At 29.5% G+C, this 25,352-nt stretch overlaps 3 protein-coding genes across 5 annotated transcripts; 1 reads left to right on the top strand and 2 right to left on the bottom strand.

The window, feature by feature from the left end:
• The first annotated feature begins 108 nt into the window (after positions 1-108).
• ER-ANT1 (endoplasmic reticulum-adenine nucleotide transporter 1) lies at positions 109-5,576 on the top strand. Its single transcript, XM_012225033.4, has 4 exons — positions 109-271; positions 1,872-2,155; positions 4,350-4,721; positions 5,107-5,576. Exons 2-4 carry the CDS (start codon positions 1,874-1,876, stop codon positions 5,416-5,418), a joined length of 966 nt encoding a protein of 321 aa, XP_012080423.1. The 5' UTR covers positions 109-271; positions 1,872-1,873; the 3' UTR covers positions 5,419-5,576.
• Positions 5,577-5,665: 89 nt separating this feature from the next.
• LOC105640661 (uncharacterized) lies at positions 5,666-7,537 on the bottom strand. Its single transcript, XM_012225032.4, has 3 exons — positions 7,178-7,537; positions 6,978-7,063; positions 5,666-6,101 (listed from the first exon to the last, which is right to left on the bottom strand). Exons 1-3 carry the CDS (start codon positions 7,473-7,475, stop codon positions 5,808-5,810), a joined length of 678 nt encoding a protein of 225 aa, XP_012080422.1. The 5' UTR covers positions 7,476-7,537; the 3' UTR covers positions 5,666-5,807.
• A 2,041-nt stretch (positions 7,538-9,578) lies between these two features.
• On the bottom strand, positions 9,579-23,716 carry AGL8 (AGAMOUS-like 8). 3 transcript variants are annotated; one of them, XM_020681766.3, is made up of 8 exons: positions 23,244-23,716; positions 11,246-11,324; positions 10,945-11,009; positions 10,733-10,832; positions 10,595-10,636; positions 10,358-10,399; positions 10,157-10,272; positions 9,579-9,982 (listed from the first exon to the last, which is right to left on the bottom strand). In XM_020681766.3, exons 1-8 carry the CDS (start codon positions 23,426-23,428, stop codon positions 9,874-9,876), a joined length of 738 nt encoding a protein of 245 aa, XP_020537425.1. In that variant the 5' UTR covers positions 23,429-23,716; the 3' UTR covers positions 9,579-9,873. The 3 variants fall into 3 exon arrangements, with proteins under 3 accessions (XP_020537425.1, XP_020537426.1, XP_012080420.1); XM_020681767.3 differs by having other exon boundaries at positions 9,579-9,979; XM_012225030.4 differs by having other exon boundaries at positions 9,579-9,985; positions 23,244-23,715.
• Positions 23,717-25,352: the final 1,636 nt, after the last annotated feature.

Below are 25,352 nucleotides of genomic sequence, written 5' to 3'. Positions count from 1 at the left end.
GGCAAGGAATCTAAATTCATAGAAATAGCGGGGTGTATGTTCTATTATAAAAAATTTGTGGCGTGTGATCTAGATTTAACTTCATTATAAAAAATTTTTAAAACGAAATAAATAAAAAAAAGAAAAGAAAAAGAAAAAAACTTCAGCCTCTTGAGCAGCCAGCCCGAACTCCCAACAATCTGCAACCACCACATCTCTCGCTTAATTCTGCTAGAACTCGAATAACATATATTTGCCGCCCTAATCCCTCGGAAAATCCAGAAATCTGCAGGTTTTTTCATCTCTCATTCTTCTCCTTTTTCATTTCTGTTTTCCTTTGTAGATAAACATACACTCATTTCATCGTCTTCATATCGGATAAATGTTATTTTGCTTTCTTTTCCCGAGTATTCTCGAAAAGTAAACGGAATTTGGATTGGAGGCACATACGAGGTTCACTGAATTTCACATTTTGTATTACTTTCCGTGTTTAGCGAAGAGCTTGCTTCGGTTTGGCTTATGTAAAATCTCTGTTAATAAAAGATCAAGCTTGACATGTTTGTGCTTAGCCTATTCGGTCTTTAGCTGTGAGCTTGAATTTGCGCTATAAATTGTTGAAAATATAGTTTTGGATAGCCATAATAATTATATCAAGCTTCATATATATATGTAATCTATTTCTTTTTCCTTTGCTATAAATTTAGTTAGTTCCTAATTCCTATGAGTTTTTGTATTTGCATTAGTCCCCTTTTGATATGTTGTGTAGTTGTATGAAGGTCAATAAGTGGCAAATTTAACATATATATGTCTCTGTGTTGTACTGGTTGCATAGTTTCTAATATCAAAGTACCAGTTAAATGTCACAATTATCCTTCATTGTGATTTTCTTTTGGCCTTAATTTATAATCAAAATAGCTTGCTTAATTCACTATAGAATATCTGATAAAAGGAAGAATGTTGGAACGTACAAATTTGTCAGGAGGAAAAGTTGGGATGAGAACTGATTGCTTCTTTATGTACCCTTTAATGCTGTTGTTTGATAGAAAAAAGTGCATCTTGGTTCCTAGCAAAAGCAAATTAAATTCTTTTCTTTTCCTCTTTTTTCCTCCAATTCACGATCATACCTGCCCTTTCAATGTGCCTGATCTTGAGAATTTGCTTATACATTGACATCCAAAATTTTTGTATAAGTTTTGCCCTCTCCCTTTCATCATCAATTGGCCAGTTGCCATTGAAATCTGCTCTCTCTGATTTTGAAGCAAGCATATTTTCTCCTCTACTTCAACTCATATTATGATTATGTTGCAGATTTCATATGTTCCAGCTTCTTCGATAGGTATAGAACATTTTAACATCAACTTGCTTTTGCATTTTTATTCTTTTAATGTTTTAGTTTTATTACTTCTTGCTGCAGTATAAAATATCATAAATAAAGTGGATTTTGAATATTTGAATATTGACTTTGTCGACTGAGTTTGACTGTAATATCTTTACTATGCCACTGCAACTGCACAGGATCACCAGCTTAAGACTAGCTATTGTTATTATTATTTTGGTGTAGTAGTAAGATGGTATTGCAGGACTAGTTATTTTAGGAAAAGTTCAGAAGATAGTTATATAAGGTATTTTGGTGTTCGGCTTTGCCATTAGAATTATATATCAGCATGTGATGTCTATATAAGTATTTCCATGGGTTTTTTAAGTTACGTTGTTTTGAGTTATTGACGGCAAACTGAAATTTCGGGTAAATCATTTTATTCCTTCGTGTTTTATTTCCCTTTTTTGGCTCTACATCAATCTTCATGCTTTCTCCACTCCATCTATTTTTTTTTTTTTTTTACTAAAAAACTTTTACTCGAGTGTAAAAATATGCTTTAATTGTTATTTTACAGGGATGAGAGAAAAAGAGCAGATAGAAATAGCTAGGAAGTCTGAGAAATTTTCTACAGATTTTCTGATGGGAGGGGCGGCAGCATCGGTAGCAAAGAGTGCAGCAGCTCCAATTGAAAGAGTGAAACTTTTGTTGCAGAATCAAGGAGAGATGATTAAGAGGGGACAACTCAAAAGACCTTATATGGGTATTCGTGATTGCTTTAGAAGAGTCTTGAGAGAAGAAGGTCCATTGTCTTTTTGGAGAGGTAACCAGGCCAATATCATACGATATTTCCCTACTCAGGTTCTTCTCTTGCTCTTGATAATACTATCCAGCTTTCCTATTGACCCTAAAGCTAATATTTTGTAAATAAATTGCTTAATTACATGCAGTTAACTTTTGTTGCATGATATAGAGATGTTTTTACTTGCTTCTTTTATCAGTTTAATTGTTTAAGACTTTAAGTTACTCCTTTTACAAATATAAATATTTTTCCCGTCTCTTTTTTATTTGTGCTTTGGAGATTGTCTTCAACATTGTTAAAGTACGAAACCATCTTTGGAGATTGTCTCTGCCATTGTTTAAGTATGAAAACAAGTATTGGGCAAATTTTTACAGTTAATGGAAATAGTTTAGTGCTTGGTTTCTGTTGTACTCTTAACATTTGGTTCCACTTGATGATGAAGTATCATGTCCACAGGCAATTTCAGAACATGATAATTGCTGGGCCTGTGCAAGTCCAAGCATTGAAGTCCAATGTGCGTTCATCTGAGGGGCATGTTAGTAGCATAAAACCAACTGAACCCTCATCTATAATGTTTTATTTTTTAGATCAAGTGATTCATAAATATCCACTTCTAATAAAAGTTTCTTTTAAATGGATAGGGAATTTAAAATTTAAGTATTTAGATATTACCTTGAGTTGGGATTTTCTAAAAAATTAAAATGACTAAATACATCAGCATTTATTTGCAGTGGCTGATAGGTGGCTGGTAGTTGTTTGCTGATGAATGCTAGTCGTTTGGTAAAATCTTAGTAATAGTTGCAATTGAAATATAAAATGACCGTTAAAGGTATACAACTATTTTCAAAAATTATCATATTATATATGTGTGTATAATATATATTAAGATGAATTATTATTTTCCATTTCAATATGTTACATAAAACAATATTAATTAAATTTTTTATAATAATATTTAATAGTTATTTGCTATTTGAATAATTTTATAAATAAAACTATGCTATTTGAATAATTACAAGTAAAACTATCACATAAAAAAGATTGATTTGAAAAAAAAAAAAAATTTATAAGATTAATAGAGTCGAAATATAATATAAATACAAATCAGCTAGTAGCTAAATAGCAAAATACTTCAAAATGCAACTGATAGAATTAGCAGCCGATTGGTGTTTCTATCAATTATCAATTGCTAATTAAAATTTTTATCAAAAATATATGACTTAACTGTTGTTTTATGTCAACTAATAGTGCATGAAAAGGAAGACTTGAAGTTGGCTCGATTGACTTGTGCACTCTAGCTTGAGCTGATCCAATTGTAGCAAGCACATTCTGGGCACTATGCTTTGTGATTTTTGCCATTGCATGTGAAACTCCAATAAATTGGGAATAAGTATGTTATGGTTATCAATTGGTACTGAAACTATAGCAAACTGAAGAGACAAGAGTTGTGTTTCCACTGGATAGTGTGCAGCAGAATGAATTGTGCGGCAGGAGGCCTGTGTTGGAGGGAAGGAACTGGCTGCATGCTAGAAGCTTTTGCTTGATATGTTTCATTCATAGACCTGAAGAGGGGAAAGACATTCTTTCCTCTCCCCAACTTTCCTTGGGGATAATTTTCATATTTCTCAAGTTCAGTTATCTAACAACATTACCAAATTTATCTGCAGTACCTGCTTTAATGGAGCAGATAACAATGTTAATAGTGAGGCTAGGGCTCTATTGTTTGGAAGAGCACTTTGATCATGCCCCTGAATGAAAATGGATCTTGACAAAAAAATTTCAAATTGAGAATAGCACTGCATTATCAGAAAATCTTCTAGTTGTTTGGAAGATAGTGGTGGTCGGGAGTTTATATTGATGATTCGTTTTTATGTTCCAAACATGAGGTCTGGTCAGGAAGTTCTATTTAAGCTTGAGAACTGTGATTTCGAGATGCACTGGGATTTGATATGCTGCTTATTTTGTTTAGCACCCTATAGAAATAGTGAGGCTAGGGCTCTGCTTATTATGTTTATATTTTGTTTGCTGGTTATGCTAGAATATTGAGACATTCCCTTCAGGAGCAAGTATAGCAAAAATGTGTGATATTATGCTCAACAGAAAATATAGAGAACAATAATGGACAGTTTAAATTATTCACCACTGTAATTTGCTACCTAGCTTATCTCTCCAAGCTGTCTATTATCATGTCTCATTTTCATCTTATGATTTTGCCTAATTTAATTACTGAAACAGATGCTCGATTGTCCATAGGCTTTCAATTTTGCATTCAAAGGTTACTTCAAAAGCCTTTTTGGACATTCTAAAGAGAAGGATGGTTACTTAAAGTGGTTCGCTGGAAACTTGGCTTCAGGTAGTGCTGCTGGAGCAACAACTTCATTGCTTTTATATCATTTGGATTATGCACGCACCCGGCTGGGAACTGATGCAAGAGAGTGCCCGATTAATGGTCGGCAACAATTTAAAGGATTACTAGATGTATATAGTAAAACCTTGAGAAGTGATGGAATCAGGGGTCTCTATCGGGGATTTGGGATTTCAATAATGGGAATTACCCTGTACCGCGGCATGTATTTTGGCATCTATGACACCATGAAGCCCATCGTTTTGGTGGGACCTTTTGAGGCAAGTACCTCTGCTCCACCTAAGGGTTGTGGCAAAGGTTTTATCTATTTCAGATTTTGAGAGAATGATTTGCATCACCTCCTTTGACTGTGGACCATTATTTCTGGGACTCCGTAAGAGATAGTCCATATCAAACATTATGAAGTTTGATTATAAACATTAGATCTCGAACTATTGGCAAAATTCATACAAATGTATCAAAAATAATATCATGTTCATAGTCATATCATATCATGGGCTCGGTTCCAGATCAGTAGTAATAATTTCAGTTCATATGCATGAAGCGTGGTCCATATATGAGTGAATTTGTCCTTTTATATCCCTTTGCCCAGTTTTCAATGTTGCATTGTGATCTAACAAAGTGAAAATGCCGGAACTTTTACAGGGAAATTTCATCGCTAGTTTCTTTTTGGGTTGGACTGTCACCACGTTCTCCGGTGTTTGTGCTTACCCCTTCGACACACTGAGACGTAGAATGATGCTGACTTCTGGACAACCCGTGAAGTATCGTAATTCTATGCACGCACTTCAAGAGATAGTCCGCATTGAGGGTTTCAGAGCACTGTATCGAGGAGTCACTGCAAATATGCTTGTTGGCATTGCAGGAGCCGGCGTACTTGCAGGATATGATCAACTGCACAGAATTGCAGTTAGTCATGGTTATGTTATTGAGTCGCACAGAAATGCATTGAAGTAAAATCCTGTATATGAAATATAGTTATTTTTTCTTTTTTTTTTTTTTCAATTGTTGGCAAGACAAGTGATTAATGTAAATGTATTAATCAAACAATACATGATAACTAACCCATTTACCAGTAAAGTGCAACATCAATAAATTTTTAATTATTCTTTTTTTTCTCCTTTGTAATTCTATAGCAATAATATTTTATATAAAGTGGAAAACTGCTTATTGATGATGGGTTTTAATTTTCAATAATGGCAACTAAAAAGAAAAGAAGACTAATTTTTTCTTCCATTTCAAATTCCATTGCAGACAATTAAGCAGCAAATGTTGCAACCTGGATTACATTTCTTCCCCATAATCATACAAATAAAATACAAATTATACAAAGAAAAAAGCATAATCTAAGCCAAAAGCCAAAAATTTTTATGGCGTTTGGTAGTGATCAAATAGCCTCCAAGCTTTTTGCCCTTTCTTCTCACAGCAATTGTCATGCATGAAGAATTTTGGATGCAGTACTCAACAGCTTCTCCACCACTGCCGCCGTTTCTCTTGCCGGCCCACCGCTTCAGTATCCGCCACATAAAGAAGCGTTTTCTTTGTCCTAAGACTAGCAGCGATACCTTTTGCTGCTTTGCTTCTTCCACTATTATTGGACCCTTGTCTTTCCCTTCACGTATAGCTACCTCTATTTGCACCTGAAACAAGAAGTTAATTACTCCTATAAGGAAAGATAAAAATTTTGTAATGTGAAAAGTAGATGCAAGTAATTCTTTTTCTTTCAATTATTGATCCATTGCCGGCACAATTATATACGATATTGGTGGTGGTGGTGCTTCTTGGAATTTTATAGCTTTTATTGACTTTGTTGTCATCTTATACTCTTAAGTACGCCAACAAGGATAAATCAATTTCAATTTTGATACATTTTTTTTTATTTATAAATCATTAATGTAATTATGAATTACATCCATAAATATAAATGTATATAAGATTGAGTAGACTCAATCTTTTCTCCTCGTTAATCTAAACAAGAAAAAAGTTATACGACTGGAGTTCAAATAGAACTCAATTGAGAAAAAAGAAATAAACAATGAAATCAGAGATGATTTCTCCCTCTGTCTCAAAATATGAGAGATTTTTGTAAGAATTAAGGAAGCAATTAATTCTCTTAGATTATAACAAACTCAGGGGTAATCTAACCAAATTATCTTTTATCTCAAAATCAATAGTTACCTGTGAAAGTATTCATTGTATCTAATCTAAACAAGGGTAACATTAAAAAAACATTATTTATTACTCCTTAAAATACTCAAAACGTCTTATATTTTGGGACAGAACAATCACCCAAAAACTATTTACACAGCATATCCACTTGCACGGGAATAGAAAGTAACAAAAGTAAAAAAGCTGAAATGAAAATAACTTTTAAAATATAATTTTATACAAAAAAAATGGTATTTTATAGAGAGAAACAAACATCTGGAAATATTGTCGAAATGAACAAATATTTCTGAAATGCAGTAACGCTTGTTGCTGAGAGTTTTTCGTGCATCATAGAATTATCCACTTACCCCAGGCCTTCTCCTTTGACAGACATTTTTCATGGAGTGAAGGAGTTCAGTAGCCCTTAAATTAACCTTCAAGTTGCAATCAGGACCTGCATTATTCAAGAACTGTATTAATTAGCATAAATAACATCTCTATCCAACCATAATTAACTAATTAATTAATATCTATTAGAACAGTAAGCTAATGCATCGAGTAATCTGACCTTTTTTGGATATCTTGCTAACAAACAGAAGAATAATAGTATCTTGGCTTTGAACAGTATGAGAAAGTGCCCATTCAAGAGCTCCTTTAGCTTCAAGGCTTGAATCAACCACAACCATAACCTTGTTCCCATTTTTATCACCAAAATTCTCCATTTCACTGCCCAAAAATTCTATCTTTTGATCATCATCTATGAATTTTGATGTGGGTTTGCCTCGAATCGATGGTGAACGAACCCTAATCCGACCCAGGGACTTGCTGATAGATAGTTTAGAGGATCTTGTTCTTGATAATGCCATCAATTAGATTTTAAGCTCAACTTTCTTTCTGGTGGGAAAATGAGAAGTATCAAATATGTAGATATATACTTGTTAGGACAAAAAAGTACAAGTTGTCAATTTAATGGTTGGCCAGTATGACTTTGAAGAATATAGTAGTATTTGTTAATATTATTTCTACCCTTCCATAATAATAGGCACAATTTTATTTAATTTATTTTTTCCTAATATATCTTTATATTAATATTAATGATTCATATTTTAAATTTTGAAATTTATATAGGTGGCAATAATAATTACTACTTTATTTGTTTTAAATTTTGACGAGTAGTCCTTTCTTTACCTCATTAACATCTACACAATTTTAAATTACACAACAATTAAAAAAATTATTGACAATGTAGAATTTCTAATTATTTTAAAAAAATTATTAGTTGATTAAATTACCCTTTCACTTCGATCATTCAAAGAAATAAATTAAGTGAAGATATATATAAATAAAGGTATAGTTAGAAAAATAATTAATGCTCCTTTGAAATTGTGTCTAGAATAATGGATTAATAGTATTACATTTTTAATAGATTAATATCAAATACGGAAAAAATAAAAATACTCCTTTTTTAAAATGAAAAATAGGATTATAATTGGGGATGAGTAAAAATGGAAATGAAAGTATTTTTATGGTAAGGAGTATTAATTAATGAGTTGGGTTTGATTTGTTTTTATGTATAGTTTTTCAAAATGGATGGCCTCTTTTTTCTTCAACGTGCTCACCATGAAGATGAAGCTATGGACCTAAATGATAATGGGGTCCATCCTAATACATTCCTTCATGATTTGGCACTCAACCACTTACTTTTTTTTTTTTTTTTTCTTAAATGATTCCACACGTTTGTTAAGTGTTGACCTATTTGTCTTTGAGTTTGAGATATGCATGAACCCACTAATCCTTGTAATTGTTGACTTAAAACATAGATTAAGGGAAATGTGCGTGATGAGCAAACCCTCGGTTTGGTTCGTTAAAAAATGCAAAGTATAGTTTTTGAACGACAGATTGAACTGAATTAATATTAACATTTGAATTGAATTAACTCAAAATAAATCAATAGGTTGAACCGCTTTTGATCAATTTTTTGGTAATATTAGTTTGGTTATTAATGAATTTCTATGAAACTGAATCAAATTAAATAATAAATTTAATTTAAATCGACTAATCCGACGAATCGAATATCCTTTGAATACCTACTAACTAAATGATATCGAAACGAGTGTTTGACTTTCAATATGGTTCGTGATTTTGCACATCCCTACATATGCACCATTCAATGAAAAAGATTTTATAGGCGCAATTATAAAATAAAATTAATCTCTTATTTTGTGGATTAAAAAAGGCTATTAAAATAAAAGATAATATTTTTGAATAAGAAATATTGTGCTGGTTCCATTATTCCATATAGGAGCCAGGACAGCTGTGGCAGACGTGACCAATTGTGTAGTGTCATAACTCATGTTATTGTCTTTGTTAATTTAGTCACTACCTACTCTTCTCTATTTTTTTTTTTTTTAAATTACCTTTCACTATTTGTTTAATATAAATAAAATACAATTAATATAAATCTAAATTCGAATCAAGTTGGGCCAAGCTTGGATTCGATCATAAAATAAAAATTTGAAATGCAGCTCCCAGCCCAAGGCTATGAACAGGCAAGAATTTGAGGTCTTGTGTTGAAATAAAGACTCTGATAGTTTACAAGTCCAATCAACAACTGACTAGTGAAAGGCAGACAAGAGAAGAACTGTTTTTGATGTCTAAATAGTTCAGTTCTAGTGATATCTTTGGAATCTAAATTGAAATTTGGGCTTCGTCCAAACCTTTGTTCGTAACTAAAAATACAGTTTTAGCTTAGTTAAACGGCAACTCCAATTTTAAATCCTGACTTTTCAAGTAGAATTCCCCTGAAATGCATGCAATCCACCTTTATTGATCCAACCATTCCTTGTTAATTATTAATTTGATTTTATGAAATTAGTGCAAAATCTCATTCTTGGCTTCTACAAAATAGCATCACTTTCTAAAAGAAAATGTCATTCTTGCAATTTAGAAAGGTAAAAGAAACCCTAGCATTTCAAAAATTATAATTTTTATTTGCCTGTATTATTACAAGAAGTTGACACCACCATGCATTGCATACATGGAGAGATTTAGACATTATACATTAATAATACATAACATATATATATATATATATATATATATATATATATATATGACAATAATCTATACAAGAGTGAATGGTTCATGCCATCCAAGCATTACCATAAACTAGACACTGAAAAAACTTATATAGAAATGCTATATATATCAGACCAAACCAACTGAAATTTTGGCTAGACTATAAATAAGAGTTCTTCCCCTCTTTTACTCATTAAGGTGTGGAAGCATCCAAGCAGGCAGGAGTCCTCCATTGGCTCGGTGATGGATTTGACTTGTTTCATCTTCACCTCTAATGCCTCTCGCAGAGTAGCTGCTACTGCATATACTCTATAGTTTAGTACTCACCAGAACAATATTGGATTTAACAATATTTATTTAAATATATCTCCTTTTAAACTTTGATGGTGCCAGTCTGTCTGTCTGTGTAAACGCAATGTAGAGAGAGTTTTTGACCCCAGAGAGAGAGAGAGAGAGAGAGAGAGAGAACCTTAAGTTGAAGGACTGCATTGACTGTGGTATAAGAACAGGTGATGAATTTACTGCTTGATTCTGTTGCTGCTCCAAATTTGTCTGTTGAGCCATTGCCTTCTCCTTTTCCTTGATCTGCTTTTCGTTCAAAGCATCATAAATATTACCTCAAAAGTGATAGGAAGATTACACATTTAAAGAAAACTAGATTTAACATCACCTTCTTTGCAAGCTGGTTATTTTGCTCCTGCAATGCCTTATCCTGTAAATAAGGCGAAGAACTGGTTTAATGGAGAGAATTGAACAACTATAAAGTACCGAGTTTACAAATTTTAGGTAGCTCCAACATTAATGGTCTAATAGTCACATTCAAGATTCAAAATAGACAACAAGCTGATCCTTTTTTAATAAGAGTACTAGGAGATACCAAATAAAGAAAATTGGGTTTTAAGCTCACCTTCTTCTGGAGTTCTGAAATGGATTCATACATCTGTTGGTTCTGTAAATGAAAAGTATGTGCAATCAGTTGCATATTTCTAAATCTGCGAAGCAAATTACATCTCCAAGGATAGTTACAAATGTTCCATGTTTTTACCTTTCTTGATCTTATGTGCTTAAGAGCAGAATCGATCTGTTGCTCCAAATTTTGAAGTTCTTTGAGACTTAAAGAATCAAGATCTTCCCCCATGAAGTGCCTGTAAAAATAAAAGAATAAACTTGAAAATTGAAATATTCCTTCCCTTTTTTAAAATTTATTTATTACTACATGTATCATATAGTTGGAGCAATCATTTATTATGTCCATGCCTTTGGTTTCTTTGTAAAACCTCAACCCTAGCCTTCAGCTTTGCATGTTCCAGAGTCCAGCTACCCTGCAAATATTAATTGCATTTGCTGATATTTTTCCACCGATTGGCAAAAATACACAAGAAAAGATGCAAAAAAAAAAAAAAAAAAAAAAAAAAAAAAAAAAAGCATGCTATCATTTGTGATCTAAATCCAAATTAACCATTTTTATTCCAAAAACAAAATATCCAAGTGCAATCTTGGCGAGCAAAGGCATGTTTTATAAAGGAAGTTATTTTGTCAAGAAGTTGCTGGCCATTACATTTGTTTCAGTGTCAGTTGCAACAAGCTGCCTCTCTGCATATGAGTATCTCTCATAACGTTCAAGGATCCTTTCCATGCTGTTACAAGAAATAATGAAAGTGAAATGAAAGAACTTAGTCTATCTGAATCAAAATCTTAAGAATCATAAATATATCGAGAAGTGTTAGTATTCACACATATAAATTTCAAATTTGGCAAGAGAAATTGTAACCTCCTTAGATGTAAGCACTAGTATAGTATATATATAACATCTATTGAAAAACACAGACAATTAAATTCACACTACATCGTCAAATGGTGTTGAGATTTTGAATAGATGCACAATGAAATGTTGCATGTCTTTTATATGAAAAGGATGACAATGTTGAGCTTATAAATAAAAAACAAACATAACCTAATATCCAGGAGTCAATTCTTCACTTCATAATCAAGGGATCAGATTTGCAGATCCAACCCATCCCTTTTAAACATTGGCAATGTATTATCAAACCATCCTTCTAAACAGAATTGCGGGTAATATTATATATCTCTTGGAATTTTAAAAAATAGAAGGAAAAAAAAAAAGAAGAATACTAGAAGAACAGAGAGAATTCTTGTCACTTACACCACACCAACAATTCCATAATAAGTACCTCATTTCTGTTTCTGCAACTAATGCTGCTTATCTAATTTTAAAAGCATAAAATATCAAGGATGGTTTCCTTCTTATACCTCAAGATTACTTCTTCATGCCTTTAGTTCATTATTCTTTGTTCAAAGCTACACTATTGGATCAAGTCTCTCTTCAGATTTTTATGTTTGGATTCATATATTTGAATATTTGGACTTGGTTGTTTGGATTGTCAAATATTTATGGATTTAGATTTGAATGAAATCCACACAGATTTCAAATCAAATACATAAATCCAAACACAACATAAAGTCCGAAAAACATGCCACTTTGTACACGATTTCTTTTTTTGAAGAAGTTAGGATTCAGATCCAAGAATGGTGGTCTCTACTTAATAAGTGAATCCAAGAACTGGTTTGGGAACAGGAGATCAAACCTTGGTGATTGCTATTAGGGTTTTGCTGTGATAGTTTATTTTGATGAGACACTATTCAATGTGCATCACTATTATCATATCATTATACATAAACAAAAATCTTCATTTTTATTATTAGATTGACTGTATAACACCATGAAAAATTAAATTACAAATTAAAGATAACTATGTTTTATATCAAATAAATGATTATAATCTATACTTAATCGCATCTAGATTATCATATGTTTTGCAAAAATGAAAACCCAAATATGATAATTGGTAACATTTACAATGCAAAGTTAGAAGTACATATCAGGTGAACAAGTACCAAAGCTTCTGAAGCAGCATAAAGAAGCAAGGGTAAGCGAGTAAAGCTAAAGCACTGAGGAAACCAATGTAATTTATTGTACATATTGCAAGATGTGATTTAACCCAATGGCACATTAAGTCTTGGTACTTCTATGACATTCTTTTGGTTAAGTTCAACTTAGTCCAACTATCCTTTTTGGTGTTAAAAATAATTAAATAATAATCACAAGTTGAAAGATGAATGTGAAAAAATAAATATATCATAACTTCATATAGATATGTTCATTTGACTCTAAAAGTTCAAATTTTGCACATTCACAATTCTGAAAATGAATTTGACATCATTTAACCAAATATCATTTTAAAAAGAAAAAATTGTAATTAATATGTGCAAAAATAAAAGTTGAAATAATATTGTTTAATATTGTTGTTTACATTGTTTTGATATAAATGAATTTCACAAAATTGTATGAAATTCTTTAAAATTTTAAATTCCTAGTATTTATTTTACTATTAAAAATAATTTCATAAAATGAAATATATAGTTAAACCAAATTCTATTATTTGGTTTCCACTCAAAAAAAAAAAAATCTATTATTTGGTAACATTTGTAATATTTATATACGAATTTGAAGCATAAATTTGAAAATTTTTAATTCAACTGTTCTTACTTAAAGCACCATCCTGTACTAAATAATCATCAACATGAGATATTACTGGATTCCAAGATAATCTCCATCATTTTTTTAAGGTGACTTATATTTATTTATAAATTTTTTTTTTTTCAGAATGTAGTAAAATTGTGTTTAATGAAGTTATAAAAATTTATAATTTATGTATATTTGTTTACTTGATATTTTAGAATTATACAATACAAATATAAGCACTCATTCAATAATTTTTTTAATAGTGAATTAATGTGAACTACAAATATTATTCAAACATTAATTAACAAATATAACATAACAATATGTTTAAATGAACTATAAAAATTAAAATTCCAAATTTATTTTTACCTAAACTAATCAACAGGGTACTTTTATTATTAAGAATAAAAATGCTATTAATTTTTCATCCACATACTAATGCAACTTTCCTTTCCCTTTAAATGGAAAGAACTTTCCCATCAATATATATGGAACTTCCACATAGGATAGATTCTCAAATAGACAAAAAAGTACAAACTATATCCAAAATCTACAAATTTTTAATTACAAAAATCAGTTAGTATCCGAAACGCATTGGTACAACTATTCCCAAACTAGAATCTAAGAATTTAATTCTTAAGATTAATGTTTATATATTAATCAGATGTTAAAATCTTTCCAAGTCATTTTCCCTTCGCCTCCTAAATTCAATGTCTACCAACTGCAATAGAAGAGATAAGCTAAGAACACTATCTTAAAATAAGTACTTATATTTCAACATATTAAAAGGAGGAAAATAACAACAATGAGCTAACTGTTCTTCTTTTGTTTGTATGAGATAGGCAATTCCTAGGCACTTTTTTATCTTTCACTTTCTTTCCAAAAGCTGAGCTTCTAAATTTGTGAGAACTAACAGTTTAATGCCAAGCAACCATCATTTCTTCTTCTGAAACTTCCACATCTTGTTGGAATTATGCAATTATTACGAAGGAGAAAAGGAAAGGCACACTGACATTACTGTAATACTGCATACTTCTTTGCATTAACAATAAAAAGGTTTTTAGGTTTTTTAACTTGTATGTAAATAATTAACTAACATAACTTTTACAATAATAATTTTTATATAGCAAACTATTCAATAAATATTTAATTAATATAATTTTACAAGTTCAAAGATTCAATAAAAAGAGTTAAAATTTATGCACTTTGGTATAACTTATCAAATTATTTTCAAATTAGTTTAAGCATACAGGTGGATATGTCAAAACAACTTGTCTTTAGCCAATCATGTGTGATCAGATTAGTTTTCTCATACTCTATGAAAGACGAGGGAGAAAGGAAGTTTTAGTTGAAATCCTACTCTCAAATTTAATGAAGATTGTCCAAAAGAGTAAGACTAACCCAACTTATAATATTCTTTCGACTTGTTAGACCTCCAATAAATTAAAAGAGCTATCTTTTACTTTGACCTTTAAAAAATTTAGAATCTCTTGCACATGATAGTCCAAACTATTTGTTTAGAAAACCACAGTTTTAAGGGTTTGATCAGTAAAATTAGTTATTTTAGTTGCTAAAAGTTACTTGAAAAGTAGTTGCCGAACACAGTTAAATATTTAAAAAAAGATATTATTTAATGTCTTTAAAATTAAATGTTTTATAATTCTTATAACTAGTATATATGAAATTCACTTTAAAAACAAATTTTAATAACTTCCAAGTAACATTTTCAACAAATTTCCTTTTTTTAATAGTAAACAAAGCAACAATGGTACTGTTAATAACTTGTTGAAAAAATCAATTATCAATTCACTTTCTTGTGGATCTCATGACAACATAAAAATTCTTAAAAGTATTCCTCAAAATAAAAAAATAAAGTTGTCTTAATTTACAACCCAGCCCTAAAAATTTGATGTTTTAGCAATCTCACTCCAAATTGTAACATTTTGAATACTAAAGTCTTGGTTAAGTTTTAATAATTTGAATTACTCAAGATATGTTTAAATTTAATAATTTATTAACTTATGCAAACAAAAAACCGAAGGCGTCTGTCTCTTTGGCTCTCTTTTCTTTGTATTCTTCTAGATTTTATTTTAAACCACCGCCGACCATCTTCTTTGGTCAGTGATGGTTTCTTTTCGTCCTTCTCTATCGTTTTTTTTTTATTTTGTTTAGTTTTCTTTTTAATATCTTTCAAACCTATGATCATTTAGAATAAAATTTGAAATTTGTCTCTTGGATGATAGATCTTGAGTTGTTTTAGTACCCTCTTAGTGGGGTTATTAGTTTCTCTCTTTTCATGAGGTTGTTCTTCTTTATTGAGGAGTTTTTGTGTAAATCTTTTATTTCTTGGGCGGTTCAAAGGACAAGATGGATTGTTGGTTTCTTATGGTTAGAGACTTCAGCTCTTCAAATTTGAGTAAGTTTCTTTTACCGATGGAGCTTGGTAGTGCGGTGACCTGTTCTTCCATTAATGTTTGGTATATTAAATTCTTCTGTGTGGGTGTCAGTTGTAACAAGTTTTTGGAAAAAACAATGCTCGTACAATATTGTGGAAGATTTCTTTTATCATTCTATTTGATAATGAACCAGTTTTTACCTGGAAGATTAACATCTTTTGCCAAGATCAAGAATATTTCCACACAAAATATTTCAATTTTATATATTTGTATTTCTTATTCCTATAGGATGAATGTTACGATGTACTCAGTTTATATTTATTATTAATGAATTTTTAAGTTTTAAAAAAAATTAATAATTTATAACTTAAAAGTTATGAAATTTTAATATAATTTATCAAATGTAATGTTAAAAATTTTTCAAATGATATCTCAATAATGCATTGTTTGATAGAAGGAAATTTCATAACAAAGGTTTTAATTGTTGATCATAGATTTGAATTCCCTTATTATTGAATATTTTTATATTAAGAGAAGAAAGAAGGAAGTTCAAAAAAAAAAAAATTGAAAATTTTCGATTATTTCAGTAGTTTCGTAAACTAGATTTTGTTTAAATATCAAACTCAAATATTTACTTTTCAAATCAAATTATAAAACCAAACTAAATCACTTTGCAATTTAATTAAATAAGTCAATGAAATTTTATCAAACTGAATTAATTTGCTCATCTATCTTGTTTAAACTTTTATTTTGAATTATAAAAATTTATAAATAAAATTTCATTTTATAATAGTAAAAGAGCACTCATTTAAATAAGAAAAAAATATACTAGTAGGCTCCTCACCTGTCACGACCCGTTTCTGTGGGCCGGACCGGCACTAGAGCCCAGGTAAGCTTAAGGCTCCCGAGGCCCGTAGTAAGCCTGAATCACTAAAATTTATTATTTCAATATAAATTTCAAACATTCAGCCCATATTTAAAAAAAAAAAAAAAAAAAAAAAATCTTGGGGCTTCTAGACCATTCCGGTTCGATTCGAACCGGTTTGGTCTAATTCAATGTCTTGGCTCGATTTGCTTGGTTCTCGGGTTTTTCACTTGGTTTTTCAATTATTCGTGTGGTTTTTGAAAAATCAATTTGATTTCTGAATCCGGTTCAATTCATTTGATTATTTTAATTAAGTTCTGTAACATTTCCTCCTTTAACCAAAATAAAATATAAAAATAAAAATAAACTATAATTAGTAAGGAGATTTGTTTTTAGGGTAAATATATATATATTAATCGCTGGGATTTTATATTATTTCTCGAAAACTTTAACTGTTTACGATTCGAAATTTTCGACATTTTATTTGGGCTTGGGCCCAACTCGTAAAACTTTGGGCTCAAATTAGAATTGCTCGATCTTTACAACCCATACTATCAAAAATTCAGATTTTTGATTTAATAAAAATTCCTAAGTTTTGAAAATAAAAATTCGGATATTTCATCACCCCTTTAAAATATTAGATTTGTGTGACACTTTATTTTAGCCGACTTAACTTATAATTTTTTTTGAGACTATATAATTAAGAATTTTTCAAATACCTTAGTTGAAGTTATATGTTGAATAATATTTTTTAGCAAAAATGTAGAAATTAGAATTCAAACAAAAGATTTTTATCATTGCACTAGTAATTTAGTGATGGAATGTTTATTTTATCAATACTTTTGTAAAAATAAAAACAGTAAAGTGAAGGATTTTTTTATTATTATTAATGTAAACTAAACTATAGTATTAGTAAAATGAAGAATGTTTTTTTATGCTTGGTGGAAGACAAATTAAATAAAAGTTTAATAATTTTTGTTTTTTGTTTTGAAGATATTAGAATGTAAAAAGTCAAAATTAAAATTATAAAATCTGGTTAGTTGAGTTTTTCTGAACATATGTTTATTTCTATTTAATTCTTAAATAAAAAATTTTTTTTTGCTGATAAAAAAATTAAAATTATAAAAATATCCCCTCATTAAATATGTTATTTTGAATATACATATTGATTGGACTTATTTTTTAGATGAAATATTAACTCATAGATATTAAAATTTACTAAGCTTTATTTTAAAAGACATTAATGTAAAAACATTATAGTGATTAAAATTTATTTAAATAAAAATACGAGCAATTAAAATTTTATTAAAAAGTAGTGAATATTTTAAATAACATGGATAAAATATTCCTAGTTAGTATCATCATTCTCAAGGGTATAGAGATAGTAGGAATTACTAAAGGAAAAATATATGTTTAAGGGAAAAAAAAAAAAAAGGTTTTTATGTTTACTTCCTTGAAAATAAGAGAGAAAATTTTTATAATTCTTTAACCTTAATAATTCATATAATTTTGTCATATAAAATTTTTATCAAATGAACTTTTCCGAAAACAATAGGTAATTGCCTTTTAGTTCTTTGGCTCACACAAAAAAACAAATAAGAGGTTACATCAAAGTTATTTGGCAGCCTTAGGAATCACACTATATAAGACATTTTGATTGAGAGGCTGCAAAGACCTCAAATCAAATGTGCCAATCTAAATATTCACACAAAAAACCAAAAATACAAATCTGAAATGTGGAACATTAAGGTATAAGTGACACATCCAATCCAACTTGACGAGTTTCGGAATAGTAATTTTGTCATTGTTAGAATTTTGTACTATCCAACGAGGTTTATCCTGAATAGTTAACGCTTAAAATTCTGTACTATCTAACGAGATTTATCCTGAATAGTTAACGCTTAAACTCTAAAACTCCACCATCTGAAATAGCAATATGCTTCTACACTTCAAAAAAGAAATTTTTTTTTTTTAGAAAAATGTTTCTTAAATTTTCCTTTCTTGAAAGTTGGAATACATAGGAAAATTAATCCATAAAAAAATAAAATTTTCATCAAACAATTATTATATTATTTTAAAATTTCAAGGAGATGTAACTAAGGGATGAGTCAAACAAAACTTGCAAAATGTACTAACTAGTGATAAGATTCTAACCTATAAGATAATGGAATAGGGGAAGAAAATTGGTAGGAGGCAGTACAAAGAAAAAGAAACAATTGCAGTAAAAGTAAATAAAATAAGAAAAAAATGATAGTGACTATAAAATAATTATCATATAAATAGGTGAAAATGGTGAAAGACTCCCTTGCTACTCACCCTATTGCTATTCCTAAATTCCATAGGCCTTTCTATTCCTATGGAATAGAAAAAGTTCCATAAGGAGTTACCAGGATGAAAATGGTGAAAGACTCCCTTGCTATAAAATATATAAAAAGTTATAAGGAGTTACCAGGATGAAATGGTGAAAGACTCCCTTGCTACTCACCCTATTGCTATTCCTAAATTCCATAGGCCTTTCTATTCCTACATTCCTCATGCATTTCAAAGACACAATAGTTAGTATGAGGATGTCTTTAGCTTTTGGGCCAATTTTTTGTGGGTGTAGGCTTGTCATTTTTGTTGTAGATTTCTTTTTTCCCTTTGTTTTTGGTTTTAAAGCCATAACCTTTTTTTGACATATGCATATTGTAAAAGAGAGCATATCATCAAAAGTACAAAGAGAGTGACAAAACATGAAGGAAACAAGAAACACTGACAACAGAAGCCCCAGGGAACATAGACTATAAGATGACTGTAATACACAAAGGTAAAAGTATGCAAATTTATATTCAAAAAATAGCAACCATACAATCAGGTAAAACAGCAAAGCAGACAGAGACTGTAGAAGCCATTGAAGAGCAGTAAGAATGAAAATTGCAGGTGGACAGTTTGCCGAATTTTTAATCGGTCTCAACATTTTGGTAAAGGTTTTAGTATTTAAACATATTCTAATTGAGTAGTTTCCTTTCACTTTTACAGAAACATCGTGTTCACTTCATTTTGTTTCAACAATGTTTTCCCTTCTATATGTAGTATGTTAGTAATGCTAATTGTTTTGCAGATTCGTAGGCTAAAAAGGGAGTTGAAACACATGAAGATTTTCTTGCTTGGCAATATGTAAATTTTTTGGACTGCAATTTTCAATATGATTGGTTGTGAAATCACTTTGCCGCAGGTGGGCTATAGCTGCATCTGGTTTTGTATTCTTTTGTTTTTTATTATTATGACAGTTTAGTTATTAGTTGTGTTAAAAGTTTTGGATAGTTTCTGATGTTTTCCAGTTTGGTGTATATGATATTTTGACAAAATTTTTTACTTAAGTTATCCGGTTAAGTTGGGTGTAAATGAGAGGCTTAATAGCTTGAATTAGTACTTCGATAAAATAAATTTTTTTTGAACAATATAACTTAATAAAAATTATTTTTACTGATAAAAAAAATAATGCTAATTGTTTATGCACTTGTATGCTAAGTTACTTCTTAACTTTGCATAAGCTTAATATAAAAATCTATTATCAATTTAATGTCAACAATTTACTACTACTCTGTTTACTTAAAATGTTAAGATCAAAATTTTAATAATTCTGAACATTTTAATTATATTTTCAGAAGAAGTGAGTGCTTTTTTTTCCCCTTTTGATAAGCAAATAAAAGAAGTGAGAACTTTAGCAAATAAAAGTTAGTATAATTTTTTTTATTTGGGTTCTAATGGGGGATTCACAACTTCAATACCACAAATTCAAATGGAAATATTATCAAATTTTGTTAATTTAAATTTTTCATCTACATTTCAGTTTTTATTAGGAAATTTGCAGTTTTCCTGGAAGAGAAAAAACATGGAACTTAACATTTAGGAGATTCTTTTTAGCATACTTTTTGGTTATAGGAATTTTGGTTTTGGAATAGGAGTTTTGATATAGGAGCTTTATTTGCATTTATTTATAATTCGTAGATATTTTTCTTTCTTAAAAAATTACACATCTTCAACATCCAGACATGCCTAATGAAGCTTGAAAATTTATCTTTTAATACTAGAGTAGGCAAGTATTTTCCTCAGTGGAATAGGCCGGTAGGTGAAATCTCTTTTAGGTGAAATCTCAAGTAAAGAGAATTCTAAGCACATCCTATGAGATCAAAAAGTAAGTATAGAGACACTAGTCATTTAATTAGTTCCAGAACTCCAATCTCAGATGCCCTCTTCCCTTAAATCAAAACATTATAAAAGTCAAACTGTTCCAAGATTTAGTAACCTATGCGAATTCTCAACTGGAAAGGAAGGAGATTATTAGACAGACGGATGATATAGTATCCTTCTAATCTAATATACAAAGAAACAGAAAAAAAAACTCAAAAATATCATTTGCTAATCATGCTAAATAACATTTTAGATTGTTTTTCTAGAAAACTATCATATTGAAGGTCATCTGAAAAACATATTTGAAGTGATGTTTTTTATCTGTTTTTAAATTTAACTTGAAACTATATGAAATTTAACTTAAAGGGAAAAAAAAATTATAATCAATACTTTGAATAAGATTCTTACAGCAATTTTAATAGACCTTTAAAACACATTTCAAAATGATCAATTTAAGTAGCCAAGAACGACCATTTGGTATTCATGGTCGTTCTTGGCTACTTTTGTGTTAGTGGGGAAGCAAAAGGTAAAAGTTTCATCTTGGCTACTTAATTTGATTGCTAATAGAAATTAAATATTTTCTTGGTCCTTGAAACTATAATTGAAGTGAAGAGTTAAGAAAAGAGAGATAAACATCGAGTAATATCATTATCTTCAACCTCCCACTCCCTCCAAACCCTAAAAAATTTTTTAAAAAAAGCACTAAAGATGTAGGTTTTGAGGTTACAGTGAGGATAGAGAATCTATGTTCAGGCCGAAGCCACAGTTTTCTTTTCTTGTACAGAAAGAAGAACAAAGACACACTTGATGTCTTTAGCAGTAAAGGAAAATTAATTGATAATGTGTAGTAGAAAAAGAATAGAGTATTCTTGGTATTAGATAAAGAATAGACAATTCAGATAATTTCCTATAATAGTTTTCTGTGTACATGTGAAACAGAAAAAGACTGTATAGATGATATTTTCTTGCCATAATAATATCTCAAATTGACCGTGAACAGGAAAAAAATTCAATTAAATATATAATGAACAGTGAGATTTAAGCTTCAAAGCTTATTAAATTAATTAAATAAATTATTAATTACTATTAGAACATTATCTTGTATAGTCAATGAGAAATTTCTTTTGTTGGTTACAGTAGCAAATAGGCTTTTATGTATAATTACTTTTTAAGCATGGCCTAAGGGAGCAATGGGCCAAGTTTACAAAATAGCCTCGTGCATGACAAGACTAGTGGTGGTGATATGGAAAATCTTAATAAGTGGCATTGTCATCAAACAGCCCAAAACCATGAAAAAAGAGAACAAGTTGTAAGGTTTGTTTCCACCTTTCCAACACACTATATAGAAAGAGGGGTTTTTTTTTTTTTTTTTAATAATAATGAAATTTTTTAAAAGGAAATTTTAAGTTCTTACATTATCAGATAAATGCTAAATCAACTATTTCACTGATCAAAGTATATTTATTCTGCTTTGTCTTTTTTGAACAATACATTTATTTTGTATATTTTTATTAAATCATAGATTAAATATTCAATAGGAACCCAAATAAAGTTTTGTGATAGATATAGCATGAAAATAGTAATTTCCTAGTGGGGGAACTAATTTATATATCATAAATGAGGGTCAGACTACACAATCATAACCAAATGTAAAACCCTAAGACAGTCCTAAAGATGACAAATAATTAATTCAGGCAAATTTAAAAATTAAAAAAAAAAAAACAACCTTTTTACTATTTGCCCAATACTTTCAAATGTACTGTTTAGGAGTTAAATATTATTTTTCTAATATTTATTCATAAGAAAATGTGTGTTTCTTCATGTGAGCACACAGCAAACATGATCTTGTAAGGTACAATCAAAATCCCAAAACAAATTAGCTCCTAACAATTATCTAAACTCAAAACATAATGTGGGTACACAATCATCATTAAAAGGAATTAACAAATGGAATAATGGAAGAGAAAAGACAAAAAAGAAATATTTTAACAATAAAAAAAGTTTGGATAATCCCAAAAGGCTAAACTAACAAAACTAAAATTGGTTGATATATAATAATTAAAAAACTAATTAAAAGCCGTCTCTTCTTCCTCATTCTTTAAGGCAACCAAAGATATTATTTATGTAAGACTGAAAGCTGCGGCACTAAGTGAGTCCATATCATATCACTGCTGATCTTTTATAGGGTAAGAAATGACTGCACATGATACATGGGAAGACTGTGTTGCATCCAAGCAAACCCATTAATTATTATGATTATTCATTTAATTATTAATAATAATACTAAACCCCATGAATTAAGTACACACTCTCATTAATACTTTTCTTTTACCCTCCAAGACCACCTAACGAACCGCTGGTTTCCAAATTTTCTTTGCATGAAATTGACGGGAATGCCACTCAATGTAATAGCTGTTATTTGTACTCGATATGTAATTTTATTTTTCAAAAATCAAAAACACGAAAGTTGTTCATTTTGATCTTGCTTAAACGACATATAAAAAGCAGAAAATAATAACTACAAATCAAAGAATCCAAGGCTATATATAATCAAAATCAAGAAAAAGAAAGATCGTACCAGGAATCGGTAGAGTATTCGAAAAGCTTCCCTTTAGTGGAGAAGACAATCAAAGCAACCTCAGCATCACAAAGAACAGAGATCTCATGAGCTTTCTTCAGCAAACCAGACCTTCTTTTCGAAAAAGTGACTTGCCTATTAATCTTGTTTTCAATTCTCTTTAACTGAACCCTACCCCTTCCCATCTTCAAAAAATAATTACCAAAAATAGAAAAAAAAAAAAACACGCTTCTCTTCTCTTCTTCTCTGCAAAAATAATATTCAAATTAAGAGAGAAAGAGAGTTGAAAGAGGAAAGAAATGGAGAAATCTGTCTCTGGGTATATTTTGCTGGCTTGGTTTCTTTCTCTCCTTTAAACAGTGATGAAGACCTGTGTATATATATAATATGTGAGAGGGAGAGAGATGCTTAGAGAGATATATAGCAGAGAGAAAGGAAAAGACATATATGGAAGCTTTCAAAACTACATTGGAAGAGGAGAGGGGATAGATGTAGGAAAATAGCTGTTTTGTAAAACAAGGGTGGTTTCGTCAAATTTGTTGTCGATTGGTGATTGGATGGAGAGGACTCAAAACATTTTTTCTTTTGTGCGTGATAATTTTCCAACGGTATGTTTCATTCATCCGTACATATTTTTATTTTTATTTTTGTTTCTTTTGTATAATTTTCCAACAGTATGTTTCATTCATCCGTACATATTATTATTTTATTTTTATCTCTTTTGTGTACGGACTCCAGAAATCCTTTTAATATTATTCCTATTATTACTTATTCATTTATTTAATTTCTGTTTATTCTTTATAATTTTTTTTAACACTTGCTCTTTCTCTTACATTTAAGTTAATGTTTGATAAATCACAACGGAATGCGATAATAATAATATCAAATTTTTTTTATAATATTTATATTAAAAACACATTATACATTGAATCGTATTATATTACATTTAGTTACAACTTATTAAATGTTACACTAGATTTTGTTTCGATAGAATAAAAAAAACGGTACTGTAAATTGAAGTAAGAATAGGTGTTTTTTTGTGTTTGGAAGAAAAGTAAAATAAATAGATATTTTATATATATTTTTTTTATTTTTCAAACAAAACCTTAAACCTATTCAATAAAAATATATAAACACACCAAATAAATAAGGACATACTAAAAAAATAAAATAAAGAAATTAGTACATTGGTTTAGCCATTACTAAAATAAATAAGGACATTACTACATTTTCACTAAAAAAATAAAATAATAAAAAATTACAGCTTTTTCCATCATTGGTTTAGCCAATGCAGGAGTTACAGTCAAATCCTATCATTTTTTACGTATGTTGTCATGACTGGACCGTAACGTTGGTTTAGCCACTAGTCAGTGATTGACGGCGCTATTTTACCCTTTGTATATTTCCACCATCTTACGTACGTATAATACACATATTTATACTCTCCCAGAATCTTTTATATATATATATATATATATATATATATCTTTTAAACTAAATTATTATTCAATTGCTCCATAATACTCGAATATTTAATTGGAATCTGTTAAATACATAAATATGTTTTTGTCTTTTTGTAAAAAAATGTTGTGACGGTTTAAACTTTATAAGGGATCCATTGTGTCCCTGGGCTTATAAATTTTGAAGACGTTTATATAGACTAATAATGATATTTTTTTAGTTTTTATATGCAAAAACTATTCTAATGTTAATATTTTTTAAATTAAAATATTTAATAGGTTAAAATAAAAATTGTATGTTGTATGAATTTTTAGTAAAGCACAAAAATATATTTATGCATTTAACTCTTTATTTTTAAAATTTAATTTTATAGTCTCTCCATTTTATTTTCATATGACTATTTAAGCTTTCTATTTATTTTGTATTAGTTATTAATAAAATATTATTTTTGATTAATTAATACGTGCATGAAAGGAGCTATATTTAAATACACTAACTAAAACTCTCTACTTTAATTAACTAATAACTAATAATAAAAAATTTTAAAAATAAACACTATAACATAAGTAAAATTAAGGGACTAAATAATTAAATTTTAAAAATAAAAATTAACACTTATACAACAGGGCTAGCTCTCTCTTCACTGAC

This window comes from Jatropha curcas, chromosome 10 (assembly GCF_041381405.1).
Source record: "Jatropha curcas cultivar XTBG-Jc1 chromosome 10, XTBG_Jcur_1.0, whole genome shotgun sequence".
NCBI classification, from domain to species: Eukaryota; Viridiplantae; Streptophyta; class Magnoliopsida; order Malpighiales; family Euphorbiaceae; genus Jatropha; species Jatropha curcas.
This window is presented reverse-complemented; position numbering and strand designations above follow the sequence as displayed.

Bases quoted from the DNA above. Each gene is read 5' to 3' on its own strand.
- ER-ANT1 (XM_012225033.4), top strand. From the start codon at position 1,874: ATGAGAGAAAAAGAGCAGATAGAAATAGCTAGGAAGTCTGAGAAATTT. The intron at 2,156-4,349 runs GTTCTTCTCTTG...GATTGTCCATAG, and splicing joins TACGATATTTCCCTACTCAG to GCTTTCAATTTTGCATTCAA. The intron at 4,722-5,106 runs GCAAGTACCTCT...GAACTTTTACAG, and splicing joins TTTTGGTGGGACCTTTTGAG to GGAAATTTCATCGCTAGTTT.
- LOC105640661 (XM_012225032.4), bottom strand. From the start codon at position 7,475: ATGGCATTATCAAGAACAAGATCCTCTAAACTATCTATCAGCAAGTCC. The intron at 7,064-7,177 runs GTCAGATTACTC...TGAATAATGCAG, and splicing joins TAGCAAGATATCCAAAAAAG to GTCCTGATTGCAACTTGAAG. The intron at 6,102-6,977 runs GTAAGTGGATAA...TTCTTGTTTCAG, and splicing joins GTCAAAGGAGAAGGCCTGGG to GTGCAAATAGAGGTAGCTAT.
- AGL8 (XM_012225030.4), bottom strand. From the start codon at position 23,428: ATGGGAAGGGGTAGGGTTCAGTTAAAGAGAATTGAAAACAAGATTAAT. The intron at 11,325-23,243 runs GTACGATCTTTC...TTCTTGTAACAG, and splicing joins GAATACTCTACCGATTCCTG to CATGGAAAGGATCCTTGAAC. The intron at 10,833-10,944 runs GCATGGACATAA...TTATTTTTACAG, and splicing joins GTTTTACAAAGAAACCAAAG to GCACTTCATGGGGGAAGATC.